Source organism: Botryllus schlosseri, chromosome 3 (genome assembly GCF_051294905.1).
Source record: "Botryllus schlosseri isolate E-star chromosome 3, Bs_hap1, whole genome shotgun sequence".
NCBI lineage: Eukaryota > Metazoa > Chordata > Ascidiacea > Stolidobranchia > Styelidae > Botryllus > Botryllus schlosseri.
In genome coordinates, this window is record NC_137238.1 from 29,372,214 (window position 1) to 29,388,598 (window position 16,385).

General features: G+C 41.4%; 2 protein-coding genes and 1 long non-coding RNA gene across 4 annotated transcripts; 2 read left to right on the forward strand and 1 right to left on the reverse strand.

Annotated features, from left to right (window-relative positions):
• Positions 1-278: 278 nt before the first annotated feature.
• On the reverse strand, positions 279-4,775 carry LOC145435325 (uncharacterized). The gene is made up of 2 exons (XM_080312619.1): positions 4,634-4,775; positions 279-967 (listed from the first exon to the last, which is right to left on the reverse strand). The coding sequence occupies exons 1-2, from the start codon at positions 4,707-4,709 to the stop codon at positions 741-743; spliced, it is 303 nt and encodes a 100-aa protein (XP_080168745.1). The 5' UTR covers positions 4,710-4,775; the 3' UTR covers positions 279-740.
• A 1,774-nt stretch (positions 4,776-6,549) lies between these two features.
• On the forward strand, positions 6,550-9,311 carry LOC145436335 (uncharacterized). Of its 2 annotated transcripts, XR_013914269.1 has the most exons (6): positions 6,550-7,454; positions 7,512-7,603; positions 7,672-7,802; positions 8,225-8,424; positions 8,773-8,881; positions 9,109-9,311. It is a non-coding gene; the product is annotated as an uncharacterized LOC145436335 (long non-coding RNA). The 2 variants fall into 2 exon arrangements; XR_013914270.1 differs by lacking the exon at positions 8,773-8,881 and having other exon boundaries at positions 6,707-7,454.
• Positions 9,312-12,770: 3,459 nt separating this feature from the next.
• Positions 12,771-14,966, forward strand: LOC145436337 (uncharacterized). Its single transcript, XM_080313688.1, has one exon. The coding sequence runs from the start codon at positions 13,150-13,152 to the stop codon at positions 14,071-14,073; it is 924 nt and encodes a 307-aa protein (XP_080169814.1). The 5' UTR covers positions 12,771-13,149; the 3' UTR covers positions 14,074-14,966.
• Positions 14,967-16,385: the final 1,419 nt, after the last annotated feature.

Consider the following 16,385-nt stretch of genomic DNA (forward strand, 5'->3'; position numbering starts at 1 on the left):
GAAACACATTAAAAGGTGGGCGGGGCACAGATTTTACGGTGAATGTGAGCCCCATCGTATCAATGCAAAATGCATAGGAAAGTGATGTTCTCAATAATGAAATACCAAGTGGGTAGCGCGTGCGTCTCACGAATGACGTTTTATGGTTGGTACGTTTGAGCGATTACAACATATTTTGACTATACCGACAATCTTCATGGGACCGGAAGATTCATCATCAATAATTTTGTTACTATTTTTCAAACATCAACCTCTCCGTCCGCTATGCCATCTTAATATTATCACGTGGGCTGAGAATGGATAAATATTTGACAGTAAAATATGTAAAACTATCAATTTTATCGTCCAAATATATTCGTTCGGCAGAAAAAAGTTTCCCGTTCGGTGTGACAATAAAACGATTCCGAATAACTTTTCGTTAAAATAATACTCGCGTTTTGGATGCATATATAAAAACCCCGTGGGGTGTTATGATTGTACAATTAGAAACTAATATAATCAAGGTGTATCTCAAGGAAACTGGACACCACAGGGTCTCTCCGCGGTGCGAAGTTCCCTGTAGCCAATTGAAAATGAGCATTTGTTATCCAAATGGGCTATGAACACTTTTCACTGGCAGTATGTTATTTGGATAATCGAAATGTGGCCGTGAATAGCAAAGCGCTTGAACACCTCCGGATAACGCTTAATATGGAATCGGTTTATTACGCGTTTAAGGATGTAATATTTTTCAGTAAACGTTATAAAAGCGTGTACCATGACGAAAAGGTTGAAGAGCACTGGTTTATCAAATACGTTACACTAGCTGACACGACGTAATATGACTTCTTACCTTGTGCTGGAGCTGGCATATTTGTGATATATGTAATATTTGTGTTTTTTTGTATCACGTCACTGCCCGCAACGGTAACCGAGCTATTACTGATCTTTACTTCGACACATTCACCTTTAGCCAATGTCGTGGATCCTGAAGTGAAATGACTATTTCATTAGAACTGCAGTTCCATGGAACAGTGTACAAAAAGTAATGGAGATGAACAACAGCAACTTAACAATCTATGGTGTCCCATAGGTATGTCCCAAGGTTGTCTACGGAACTATGCAGCAGAATCGACTAGCACTCATATTACGCGTTTGCGGTGTACTATACCGCGAAAATATCTCAGCACGATAAACGACTTATGACTTAATTATATATTAGATTTCAGCATTTACTTCATGAAAAAAATATATATGTAATACATATCCTGAAAACAGAATTTAAATATGCATAGATATTCACCTTAAAAGAAAAACTCTATTGTTAAATATGATGCAATAATGTACATTTTTAAAAAACAGAGGCTAGGTATTCCGACTTGTAGCCAACACGGTAAAGCAACAATCGCGTGCACTAGGAACATGGCCGCAAAATTGGCTGGATAGCGTAATGATGGAATGATCCACAGATACCAAACCAGTAGGTTGCGGGTCCGAGTCCATTCGAGATCGACTCGAAGACATCCCAAAGCTTCCCAAGTATTGGAAATCTATCTAGGCTACGTTTTGGCATGCGATCAGCCTGGGTGACCTATTTAAAAACCTGCAGCCCGTGACATGTTGATATGTAGCCTACGCGATGCTGACTGTGACGGTTTGTCAACGTACATATCGATTTTTCGCGCACAGAATATAGAACAACATGTCCCTCATTAAAGTCATTGCCGCGAAGACATGCACAACTGGTCGATCTGACTTTTGCATTCCAGAGTAAAACCACGTGATATGATAACGTGACGACCTACAAATCATCAGGTAATAATCATTTGCGCTGGCTACCTAAATTTATATCGCCGATATGCACTCTGTCCTTTATGGGAGAAGATCTGTTTTCTCATTCTGTTTCGTCAAATTGTAATCTCAATGTGTGACATAGATAATTTTTTTTTTCAAATCAAGATATATGTTCTTAGCCTCATCTTAAGTTAATGTCGCATTTCCCTGCTGAGTTCAGAATTGCTGTATTGTGATTTAGATCAGCGAATCTTAACCTTGCCTACAGCACCCCCATGGGGCGATTTGGATTTTGAAAAGAGCGGAAACGCTCAGGGGGCGATATGGGGGCGCCGGGATCAGAGGGGCGGTATGGGGGGCGCTGAAGCAAAATGGCTTTGCAGTTGATGGTGAAGCATAGTGTAACATATCATTACCAGTTTTCAGAGAAAATTAACATTCGACAAAACATGTCAGATCTTGAAATTTTTCGATGATGTTTGCTACATGTGTTTTCTCAAAATTTACAAACTTCATTTTTAGACGATTAATACAAGTATTTCACTTTTTTCTCGCTGCGCGTGAATTACCGTTGCAAAATTTTTGATTATTGGGTAGGCCTACCCTTCTCCAAGAAAAAATACGCATTATTTTTCGAAAATAGAGTAGGCATTTCCTCGTCGGCCGTTACCACGATCCGATGCACGAAGACATATGAAGCTTCGGCCAGTAGGGGACTTCTAGAAGTGTGCCAAAATATCGTCAGTGAGAAAACCTTGCATGAAAAGCATTGCACTTATGTTGACCGTAAATTTCGATATCGATATGTCTGATCGTCTATATGTGCCTATATAGCTCTAGCCGAATTATGATGTCGTGACAATCTGAACCCCACAGAACAAATAACATCAATCAAAGAAAAATTATTTGCCAGTGACGAAATACCAATCTTGAATTGTGTGCATATTTTAGTGTAGTACGTTTATGTGATTTCATTATGTTTTGACTATGTATCGGATAGAAGGTCACAAAATAACAACATGCAACGAAGTAATTGTACCGACGGGCCGCCCGAATAATGTATTTTTAATGGACAATTTTTTGGCGCTTATCGTCGATAAGGTCATTTTTCGCCCGGTCATGAATATTGTCCCTCTTCTTGGTCTTTGCTTGTGGTACGATTTTTGCGGACGACTTCATGTCAAACTCTCATCCAGGTCTTTCACTCTCTCTCGCACGCGTCCTCATCAGAGTCAGTTGCAGCAACGCCACCAGGCCACATGAACTTTTCTCAACATCGAAATCACGCGACGAAGCCCCACAAAAGTTTGATTTATCAGCATATCGGGGCCCAATACCAACGCTTTTATAGGGGTCTGACGAAGTGCTTTTACGGCCCTCCCACTTACCCATTGTTTTTTTTTATATTTTTTTAAATATGGGGTGGGGGCGATAGGATACGGGAAGTTTCGAGAGGGGGTGCTGGAGGAAAAAGGGTTAAGAACCACCGATTTAGAGTGTCTTACAGGGGTTTGAAGCCTGGGGCCCGGGTTCGCACGTGACCTGTTTTGTTTCTCAAGGGGCCTCGCTACACTGCTTCGTGAATGTACACAATACAGCAGTGCTTTTTTTATGTGCGTTACGCATACCACTATACTGGTACGCGGAGCGTCTTAGGTGATATGCGAGCGACTTCTGCGAACCTAACAATTTCTGTATTGAAAATAAAATATATCGATTAAGAATTTTAATTTCCTTTGAATCCATGCAACGCTGGGCCCACAGAAATTAGATTGTATACAAGTATTGCAGAGAAGCTTCATGTCCCCATTTACGGTACCGGAAGAAATTAATTATAAGGTGAGATCCTTATTATACTCCGAAAAGCTCGAGAAGCTTGTTTTATACCAGCTGCAGGTACTTCTTCGAATGAGTATATGAATATATCCAATTTCCGAAAATATTATGCGCGCCTTGCGTCATTTGCTGCCTCGGTGGTAGTTAATTATCAAGCCCCTCACAATGTCAAAAGTTTCCATACGAAATCAGTGTACTTAAGACTCGCAGCGAACCATTCGTGTCAATTTGATATCGAGAGTATTAACTTGTGATCAAGTAGTTTCAAGCTAATAACCTCTGTACCGGTCGATATAACGAGGTGGTGGTGAGATCAGTGAATAAGCACGAATTGGTACTCGCATAAAAATGAGAAGCACGTCAATACAGCATAGCACATGAAATCAACATGCCGTTCTTTTATTCGGTATACTCGGCATTTCGATTATACTGAGCTAAACCATTTACATCAGGCCAATAACATTTTAATGATTATTAATATGCCCACATGCTGTTTACTGTCGTCTCACGCTTTGTAAGACATTATTCACGCGGAACAGGTGACGAGGAGAAGCCTATAAGCCACGAACGTTGGGCAGGAATTCTTTGGTATATCTCAGTCATGCTCTAACTCACAAACCATTGTGGTGCAGTGTTCCAACTATCCTAACTCGCCTCTTAAGTGACTTATATCAATTTCTACCTATCCAATTTGATGGCGGCAGACCTCAGACATATTCCATGGAGTGGGATTCTTCAAATTTGCGTGGTAACGTCATAATTGACAATATTGGCTGCTTTCAGTTCGAAAGTGAAATCTCCTGCTCTAAAGTGGCGTTAATCCTTGATAACTGACAAGCCAAATCTAGAATCTGGATTCAATCAGTCTAAAACTACAACCAGACTTGTTTCAAATTTATTCTCAATGAAAGTTGTTGTAAAAAGATTAAGTCTTGTTTTACTGGATGTATGCCTATTTGAAATATCAGTCGCGCTGTTGTGACCATACGTGACGATTCAGTACTTGAAATATTGCAACCCTTACCTGATCCCCCACTTGTTGAAGGTTCCTCATTGCAATCAGCAAGGTCATGCTCCCGATAATTTCCTCCTTCGGCCATTATCAGAAATACGTAAGAATCACAAGTGCTAGTTTGTCGTGTAATATGCTTAAAAGTTACATACGTAGGTTGCGTTTGTATGAATAAGACTCAAATTGATTCGACTGCCTTTAGTGGTAATGCTCGCCCGTTAGCAGAACACCAATATAAAAAATCGGTTTTCTTATTTTATCCCTTTAAAATGAAAGTAACCGACGCCGACGCCACGCAACTATATGCATATCTGTCAATTACCGCAACCGCCATTAGAATGTAAGCACACCTTGACTTTTAAAAAAGCATCATCATTTGAACTGTTACTCCGACACAATAACAACTCAAACTTGAATACTCTAGCATGACCATCCTCTACGAATAAACCTCACGTACTACAACCAATGTCTCATTATATAATCGTCGAGTATCACATGGCAACGACAGCGTCCTGTCGAGATTAGACACCTATATCAAACAATAGGCGGTGTTTCTGTTCGATATCAATGGTACAAAACACCACGTCAATATTCTTTTGTGTAATTCTTGAACTACCGACTGATAGTCCACTTTTGTAGTACAATGCTTATGCGGATACGACAGCGAGGACGGATCTACTATTTAAAATCTGACACTAAAGTATAGAGATTCAGAAGTCGTTCGATACCCCATAAACCATTGTAAACAAACGACGGTAATCAAACTGGTTCAGCTTTGTAAACGGTAGTCGTGTATTTCGTTATTTCCTCCGCATGGTCGTGTGCAAAGCAGACAGACGGCACTAAATGATTTCATTCACGTCCACTACAATGGATAAAAAGGGTCAAATACACCAATTCCCATGAAGATTTATGAAATGGACATCGTAATACAAAACATAGAGAAGTAGCCTACACTGTAAAAATTATTGTTGTAAAGTACCCTGTAACCAGCTTGTAATGGCGGACTGCAAGCTTGTTGAGGTTGTAAACGCCAAATGCAGGCACATAACAAGCTGTCGTGCTTGTAAATTAACAGGCTTCAGAAATGATGTCCAATAATGGACAACGCAGTTTGAACGTATACTCCAGACATGCCTCAGACATGATGTCAGAGTGTCAACGCAATTCAAACTCACCCCAGAAAAGTCCCAGACATTCCCCAGACATGTCCCAGACATGATGTCTGAGTGTCAAAGCAGTCCTAAAACACCCCTGATAATTTGTTCGATTGGCAACGAAGTCGGAGCCTACTCCAGACATGCCTCAGACATAACGTCAGAGTGTCAACGCAGTGCGAACACCCCACCACCCCCCCCCCCCCGACATGGCCCAGACATGATCTCTGGGTGTCAACAGAGAACGAACACGTCCCAGACATGATGTCCGAGTGACAACACAGTTAAAAGACACCACAGACATGCCCCAGACACGATGTCCGAGTGTCAGCGCATTGCAAACTCACCCCAGACAAGCCCCATACATGATGTCTGAGTGTCGAGGCAATCCGAAAACACCCCTGACACGATGTCCGATTGACTACGAAGTCCGAGCGTACTCCAGCCATGCCTCAGACATAATGTCAGAGTGTCAACGCAGTCCGAACACCCACCGACATGGCCCGGACATGATCTATGAGTCTCAACAGAGAGCGGACACTTCCCAGAAATGCCCCAGACATGATGTCCGAGTGACAACACAGTTATAACACACCACAGACATGCCCCAGACACGATGTCATAGTGTTAGCGCATTGCAAACTCACCCCAGACATGCCCCATACATGATGTCTGAGTGTCGAAGCAGTCCAAACACACCCCAGACATGACCCAAATCTGATCTCCGGGAGCCAACGCAGTCCCAGCATACATCAGCCATACCGCAGACATGAAGATGATTAAGTGGACACGTAAGCCACACTCTAGTCTTGATGTTCGAGTGGAAATAACACAGTCCAAACGCACCCCAGATGTACCGCAGACATGGTTTCCGAGTGAAAACATAATCCGAGCACACCCTAGATACGCCCCAGATTTGATGTCGTCCGTAACACTTCATACATACCGCAGGCATACTCAAGACAACAGAAGTATTATGGTCATTATTTTTCATCATTATTACTTCAATCACAGATCGTCAATGCATATTGTACAAAATAAAGGCACGGCCGCGGTTGAACGGTTCGGTAAAAGTCCGCCAAAATGTTGTCAGCCGAGTCTTTCATTTCTGCTTCACTGGGCAGCAGAAGCTTTGGCGTCAGCTGTAGCGTTTGTTGTAGCTTGAGTCGAAATCATATTCTTGTCGAATCACATTGAGGGCTGCTATGTGTGGCGTCATTTTTAGATAGGAAGTGTTAGAGACGTAGTATCTATGTGCAGATTGTGAAGTTGTGCATCATTCACCTTTAGTTAGTACCCTTTGACGTCATATCCGGCCTAATTCATTTTGTGTAGTATATGGCGCGAATATGTTGTGAGAGTGGAGCGGAGCGCCGGAGCCGAGAAAGTTTGCTAGTTTTTCAGTCAGTATTGTCTTATTGAAAGGGATTCCACCGCTGCGATAGCTATATATTCTTGTGTAGTCGTGCTCAACTGACTACTACATCCATGAGATTGGTACGTAGAAAATTATATGTGATTTGGTGACTTTGCAGAATATAGAATTAGTCCTGTTTGCTAACGGACGTATTCCATCGAGTAAACGATGTCAGCGTTGATGACTGTTACTGAGATGTTGTTTGGGATGGCTGATTCCACTGACGGCCAGTTAAGTTTGAATTTGAAAATAAATTCAGGTAAATTTCGGCCTCACAGTTCTAGTTTATTAATTACTTGACATATTTGTGTTACAGGTGCTTCAAAAGTGTCAGATTTGCCTGGTATATGGTCTGTGTAATTCCAATTGAAGTGCCAGCATTGTGTATCTATTAATGACACACGATTGGTAAGATACTCTGCCATCGGATATACTTGATGGTGTAGTATTCAGCACAATTTTGTCTTGCATTGCAGGTGATATTTCAAAGTGCAGGAGATGTACCCTGTGGTCTGCAAAGGTCAGATCAACGCAACAATATTCCATCGATCATGACTTATCTCGTATAGCCTCTATACTCCGGAAGAAAATAAACGGTTGTAGTCGAGTAAGTTATTTTGTAAGATATATATTTAGTCAAGGTTGCAAAAGATTTTAGCAGTCAATTGATAATGACTGCTTTCGAAATTGCAAGATGCATCTTCACGACTAATGGAAAATGACCCATAATGACGCTACAAATAAGTTGAAATCCTTGAAAATTTATTGTGACTGTGATGGTTATTTCATGCGGTTCTTATGACATTTTCGCGCGTAAAGTGACGCAAAGTTATATCTAGCCTACCAATGCTACCTCAACTTATTTGAAAGATTAGAAGTATTTCATTACTCACTACCGATCAGTGTTATTGGGTACTATTTCCCGAAGCACATTCGGCTCATTGTAACTTGTGACAACCATAAACCTACGTAAGATTCAAGTGTTGAAGTATGGATGTATTGCACTATTTCAAAGCCTGCATATTTTAGAACTCTTGGAATATGAAACTCGGTACAACATTTGCACGCTTTACATCATGAATCAGAAGAACCAGTCGATCCAGTTTCCATTGCAAAGAAATATGTTTAGAAGTCATGATGTACAAAGACAGCCTATACAAGCAGCGGAATCGTCCACAGCCATTGCATGAAGCAGGAAACCCTATACTTATGGATTTTTCGCTGACTAAGTAAGAAATAGCTATTTTCTTGTCCATCTAAAACAGTATTTCCCAAAAATTTGTACACACCAGAGTCCGATAAACGCTCTAAACTTCATCATCGTGCATATGTTTGAATGTGTGCTCCTAACTAGCTTGTTTGAATGTGTGCTCCTAACTAGCGGTCAATAACTCACTGAATAATAATTCTATTTGTTGTTGGATTGTAAGAAAACTCAATGTTTCACATCAATGGGGTGGTGGCCAATGTTACCTCTAAGCTGCGCATGTGCGCAAATGTGCAGTGCTGACACAGTCTCTGCGCACAAAAAATCCGAACTGATGACCGTATTTACTCGTTATGCACTGTTGTCCAAGGGTCTGCGCAGCGACTTGGCAAGTGTGCGAAGACTCGTCAAAAATGAGAGGGAACATTGGTGGTGGCGACTTTGTCCTATTGAATGCGCCTTTTACGACTACGGTTGAGGTGACCATATATTTATAAATCATACTTTGGTTCGTATTAATTTACGTATTTTCCCAAACAGTGATCCATAGTTTATGTCGCTCCCTGCTCTCAGCCCCCCCCCCCAATCACCAAATTAAAAGCTAGCGCCCCTTCAGAGTTGTAAAGGCCCCATGTGGGACTGCAGCCCACTTTAAAAACACTTTTCTGAAAGAATCTCTATTTATATGACCAATTTGAAATTTCAGATCGGAGAATCTATGAAGAATGGAAAAAGCTTGACGTGATCTATAAACTGTAACATCCTTATCACCGAAATCAATTTCATCTTACCCTGCCAAAAAAGAGCTGATGAAAGAAACTGCTTGCATGGTTATGGAATATGCCTGGTGGATATATTGCGCTGACGTGTTGCTGTATAAATAAATGCGCGCTTCTGATTTGTGAACAATCATGTCCACCATGTATGCATTAGGCTATTTGTACTGATGAGTAATGCCAGTACAGGTACAAGATTAGGTATGAGAAAGAGAGAGAGTTACAAGCTTGTGCCTGTAGTGAGCTTACAGGCTTATGGTTGTAAGGTTGTAATGAGTTTGCAAGCTTATTGTTGTAATGAGTTTGCAAGCTTATGGTTGTAAGGCTGTAACGAGTTTACAAGCTTATGGTTGTAAGGTTGTATTGGAAGTCACCAGGCTTTTTGCTGTAAATTTACAACAATAATTTTTACAGTGTACGCATGGCAGGAGTGTGGTCAACCAAATATATACCCAATAGTTGTCAAACGATAAATATAGCATTTTACACAATGAATTACGAATATATGTCACTTAAAAGTTTGAATGTTGGCTCAGTCCGACAATTTATGTCACAGATATTCGACTAGTCTAGTGCAAGATCTCACTTCTAATATAATTTTAATTATAAATGATTTTCTGAAATCGCCTGAAAAGTAAATCCTTCGGAAACTTCCTAATTTATTGACTTATATCCGTCGATATAGGTAGGGGACCCCTCGCCCGAACGTAGTACATAATTTCTGCAAAACTCTCACTAAGGTTTCAAGGCAGAATTAAAGACATTGTTCAGTAACCAAACGCTAGCTGGCCACCATATCACTTTTTTATGTCCCTACCGTCGAGCTTACGATGGTCCTCAAGTTATATCACGTCACAATAGAATGCGTCGTGTGCGGAGCAAACACCCACGCTAGTGTATGTTGAAAAATAATGGATTACAAAGGATTTTGTTTTGTGACAATTGTGCTACTTAATATATGTCAACTTCTATTTCTCTGAGAACCATTCGTAGCGAGTCTTTGACGCGCTGCACACGCGATAACAAGCACAATGTAAAGTTAACATGCAAATAAAACTAATCAAGTATGGTGTAATATTCCTGCAGAACATCGTAGTTTTCCAGACATATTAACGGCGAAAAACAATTTGCCAAAGAATAGGATTTTGTAGAATTCACGGGGTTTTTGAATGCTCGCGTCGTGTTGTTGGACAAAAGTATACCACTGTCGACGCACCACATATTTAAGTCATCTCCGACTTTAAGATAATCGTGCCGCATTTGAGCAAGCAATACAGGATGGGATAGTAAAACCGCCGACGTCGAAACTATGAATATATTTCCGCCGTAGGCTGGATGTGACAAGTTAAGCACAAAGCAAGCGTGATATTATGTCATGTCTGCTATACGCAGTCCGTGACAAAATGCAGACTATTTCTCTGTACGTGGTTCGGAAGGAAATTGATAAATTAATGTGTCCGGTTTAGCGTCTACTAATGCATGTGATCAATACCATAAGGCCAGTACCAGCCAAGGCAGCGAACATACCGTTAACACGAGTTTATAATACTCGATGGTAGATTTGCTAACGGAACCAATTTCACCACGGGTTAAATCGTCTTAAGAATTGATGTGTTTGGCTTTTTTTTTAACCCATTGGAAACAACGCGAAACCTTAATTATATGCAAGACAGCTCTGTTTACCTGATTCGTTGTTCTTGCTCTTGAATGTGTGCTGCTCATAACTGGCTTTAAATAAGTGTCACCAAATAATTAGTCTAATCGTGGTTTGATTGATGGCTTAAATGGTTGTAAAAAACAATGAATATCTGTATAGGCATCGATTATGATTTTCGAGTGATTGCGACACGTAGGACCCTTGACAACGTGACCACATATTCTTAAATCTGACTTTAGTGTACAGAGTGAGAGAGATGGAGATAGAGATAGAGATAGAGATAGAGAGAGATAGAGAGAGAGAGAGAGAGAGAGAGAGAGAGAGAGAGAGCAAGAGAGGGCAATTAATTTGCGAGTTTTCCCATACAGTGTCCCGCAGTCCGTAGCACATATGTTTACCGTCAACCCCCCCCCCCCCCAACGCTCAATGCTAAATCTCGAAGTCGAAGGTTCGGTTCGTTATAATGGCGAAGCATTGTGCCAACGAAATAGCCATTATTCATTCCAAAAATGAGATAGCCCGTATCTTTTTGCATCCTGATTAGGCGAACAGCAATGGATTGTTTTTAGCCCTATCACAGGTTTTTCGTGATGACGACCTGTACGACGATATTGAAAGATACGGATTTAGTAGAAGTCGCGGAGATTTTGAATGTTTGCAGTACAGATGCCGTCGAGATGTGTCGATTGATACCTTGCATGTCAGATTATAAATATATGCTGGACACAACGATTCGAGTTTGTAATGATCATCATATGACATTGTCGAAAGCGCCTATCAATGTGACCACTTAAATTCATCAATAGCGACGCACGTTAGTCGAAGCGATTTTTCTGTGAAGTATAGTGTTTGGTCTGCAGCATTATCAAAAAGCGCAATGTCATAAAATATCAGATTTTCTTCAATATGGTGTATAATTGGGATTGTATTCCTTGTTGTCGCTGCCAAATTGATTCCAGTCTCAATCCGCTCTGCATCATGACAGTATTTCTGACGTCTGCGAAATCATGATGGCACATGATCTTTAGTAAAAGTACCAGTATCAATACGCGGAACGATTTCGCCAGGAGCTATAGCACAATATAAGCGAGAGCTTCACGTTTGACAATCATTATGCAGACCAGCAATATGGTCACGAACAGCTCAGTCCTTCGAAACGAGAAAGCATCTGGTAGTTTTGTCGCTTGTCGCATGCCAAACGTACATGATGGAATGCAGTGCAGGCTGTACGCTACGGCAGCGAACGTAGGAGATGGCTGCTTGTATTAGTCCGTGGGGTATTGAACCATTCCATTGGAACAAATCGGCGTTGTTATTATGCTATTACTTCCGTTTTTCGACAAAGGTCCGGTAATGAAAGTGTCGATAACTCATGTAGGCTACACTAAAATCGAAATCAATTGTTGATGTCGTTGGTAAGTTCACTCAAGCGTTCATTCACATTCAGAAGCACGCAATGTTTGGAGTCTGCAGCTCTCAACCACTAAATTGTAAATGGGCAGATAAAAAACTTCCAATGAGCGGTGTTATTTCTTTCACACTAAAATCTTCTGGCGCCATCATCTGATTACAATTATCATGGTCCTGTTACGTTTCCGCATATATAGTATATAGTCACAACCGTGCGCTATATTTAAGTAAAATTGCTACCTTAAGAATCTATCATGCAGACTTCGACAAATTATGCACGAAGCATACAGCTTCAAAATATGATATTTTAATCGCCGCTGTATTGCAAGACGAATAAGACTTTGTGTTTACAATTTACAATTTCGATTTCATTTCTGATTCGGAGATTTTGAACAGTGTATTATTGTAGTTGAAGTTTTCGCGAAGCTTAATTAGGCACTAATGACATATTTGAATTGAAGGTGTAATAAACGGTAACGACAGATTTCGTTTGAGATCATAACGCTGCGTCTGTGTCCAATCAGTACGTGGGGTGCTGGTATTGCATAAATTGCCAGGCCCCGTTAAATCGTCTAATGGGCGTAGTATAGTAACTATGTCGGCCAGTCAGCACTAAGCAGTGTGGTTTGTGAGAGACAAATTAATGCGTCGATATAAATCCCCTTGGCTATTATGTCCTCGTGATTCAATTGCACGTGATATACCATGATACCGCGGTATCATATATCCAGATAAACGGATTGATCTTCCACGGTTCACCGTGAGTGGTGCAGCGTGATCGACGTTTGGTATATTATACTTCCTATTTCTACCAGACATACTTAATGTTATATATTTTCAGTAGATAGATAGAGTATATTTTAAATTCTCGTCAAAGCAAGTAGAACAGCACTTCAAGTCGACCATGGACTATTCAGCAATGTCAAAAAAGCCGACACCGTCTCAGCCGCAAGCGCAGAACTTCGGACAAACTCCAGCAAGTATGATTCCAGCCGGAGTACCAGCTGTGCAAGGACAAGTGACAGCTCCCGGGACTACCAAAGATCCACTCTTGAAAAACAAGAAATCGATATATGGATTTGGTATCGCAGAACTAGTAATGGGAGGATTGTCTATTCTCCTTACCATAATCGCTCTGTCCATCACTGAAACTGAACTGACGCGGTATTGGTACAATAATTCCGACCAGCAGTATCGCATCTACACCGGATTCACGTATGCAGCGCCAGGCTTATGGGGAGGAATATTTGTGATTGTGACAGGAATCTTGGCGGTACGTGTCAAATCTGATCCTACCAGATCGAAGTACGTTGCGAATATGATTTTGGCCATAATCACCGCCTGCGTCACATTCTCCTCGTCATTCGTATCAGGCTTCGCGACCGGCTTGTCCCATTATTCGCCACTCTTGATCAATATACACTTCATCATAACGATGCTTAATTTTGTGTCAATGATTGTTACAATTATTCACGCCTGTTTCTGCTGTCGAGGGGTTTGCTGCACTAACCATACAAGATCTGCCTCTAACGTGGTGTACGTACCGGCCCAACCGAATATGGTGTACCCGCAGCAGCCGCAGTATTTACAGGGCCCGAACGGCCATATCATGCCGGTATCCTTGCAGCACGTTTCAACGCATCAACATCCACAGCAGCACGTTCCAGCACAACAATATTCGCAAAGTAGTATTTCAAATACGGTTGTAAATACTGCACATCAGGAAAATGAAATGACCGCACAAACTGCGCCGCCACCGACTTACAACGATGTAGATCAGGAAGCTGTTCAAATCGAAACAAAATCCACCGCGGCCTTGAACGCATAAAGTGAAAGCCGTTTCTATACCAATGCATACAAAGGCATTTGATACGTCTAACCACACCTATACGGGATTGTTAGCGAGCATTTTGGACAATTCTTACGACTGAAACCGTAACATTGTAATCCCCCACCCTTGTATCCGAAGAGTAACTGTTGCGTGTTTTCCATGCTATTTGCTGAAGCGTTTGGGAACGTTTCGTAATTCCTCGCTCGCATTATATCAGCGACACGCCATGGCAAATAATTTCGTATTCTGCAGCATCACTTTTTCGTGGCGCTTTGTGTGCATTGTGAGGGTCGACCACTATTTGACGGAAATGTCGTCCCATGTATATTCGTAACCTTTTGCATCAATATAATTTTCGACGCGTAGATGCGGATATTCAAGGTTTCAAATATCCAGCACCGGAAGTAACTGTTGAAAATATATTTTCGTTGTTAAAATATGAGATTCTGCTGTACATCCAAAAATATACACTCAACACTCGATTTGAATCATTGAAATTGATACTTGACTTGGATTGGCGCACTCGATTCGCTGTACCTAGTTCTACTTACGACCACGAGTTTCCATTGGCTTCCTACGGCCGCCGGCATCCAATCCGCGTATGGATTAGGTAAGGCAATATTAAGTTGCGAACGTTGCTAACGAGTACATGAATCGTATGTGGAGATGATTTACTAATAAAATCGATTTCTGATTTCCTCGCTGCGCGAACTGTTCTCCTTTGATTTTCATTCGTATTTTTTACTCGTCTTGCACCATTTATAATGACGATGTTTGCAGTATGTATTGATTTTGCCTTCCACATTTTTAACATTCATATTTCTTATCCATATTTTTGTGGTTTTGTGGTACAGCATATGAGGCTGCCAATAAAAGGTTCTCAACTTGAAGTGGCTAATGTTTTGTTGTTCGAACAATCTAGTCATCAGTAAGTCAATGATAGTGTTCAGCTATCGTGACCTCATTGCCCCGGGGCACAGGCACACTTGTGCTCAAAATCATGAGGATGTGGATCATCATTCATAAATATATGCCAATTACGACTGAGAGAAGACGCTGCTGGCTCCGGCTGTGGGCGGGAGGTGACAAGATGACTTTTGCGCGAGAGAATTCAGACACTTTAGTCCTGATTTGTAAGACATTCGCTCAATCCAAGCAATTCGCTTGCCATCCAATCACTCCTTGAGTCTAGAATACCGCAAACCGTTTTAGCGCAATCGCGGTAAAGACGTAACTCGCTAAAGTGATCAGACTCGGAACGAGGAATGCACGCCAGTACTGTGCAGGTAGATGTATACCCCAGGGTTGTACTGGACTAGGATCATGTGCACCGCCTATTTGTGTGCTGTGTTGGTGTTGTACACGAAAACTGAGTCTTCTCCAAGACGGGGTTTATATCCCTAATAGAATTAAGGTGTTTGCCTCGTTTTAATCCATTCGGATGGATGTAAAACTGAAACTATTTACGAGACAGCGCCGTATACCGGATTCGCACCATTGGTAAGTGGCAATAGATCTGAGCCAGTGCTTCGTAACCGGTGGGTCGCAGAGCTATTTCAGGTGAGTGACGAAGATTTTATAAAAGTTGTAGTTTTCTATCCAATATGCCAAGCACCTCTCGCGATGAGACGAGCTAATACATTTTCTCATTCTCCAAATTGAATTGTTTTTGAGCCCATAATTGCCGCCGGCCATGTTTCCGCGCTCGCAATTATTTTGAACCAAATTTCCGGGAGAGTCATTTTGATTGGAGTGCGAAATTGGACAGTGCCTTAATATGTACGCCTGAAAATTGGAATTAATTCACTCCTTCAAAGGCTTTGCAACTGTTGATCGGGAATGCAGCAATCTAGTCCGATTTGGTGTTACAATGAGAAAACAGTTGCCGCGACGCAAGATACTGCACAATGTGTGGCGAGAAATCGTGGTGTTCCAGAGATGCGACACCAACCGGTGGCTGGCTCCAGTCCGACCAAGGTCGAATCAAGTATAGACTGTTTATCTAGGCTCCTCCTCATCCTCTGATCTGTGTCAATGGTGTCTTAAACAAGTCTAGAAATGGGCCATGCTACAAGTTGGCGGCTACGGAATCAAATTAAAGAATATTGGCCTGGTGTAAATGACCATCGCAGTCGAATAATACCACAAAACAACAACGACGACGCACTGTGAGCTGAATTACGTTTCCGCTACTTGTAATATTTCATGGTAGGTCGAAGGAAGGTTGAATGGAAAGTGGGTTACAGACTAAAAAGGGTTGGAAAGCACTGTTTAAGTTAAACACGAACATTTACTACGTAAGTCTTCAC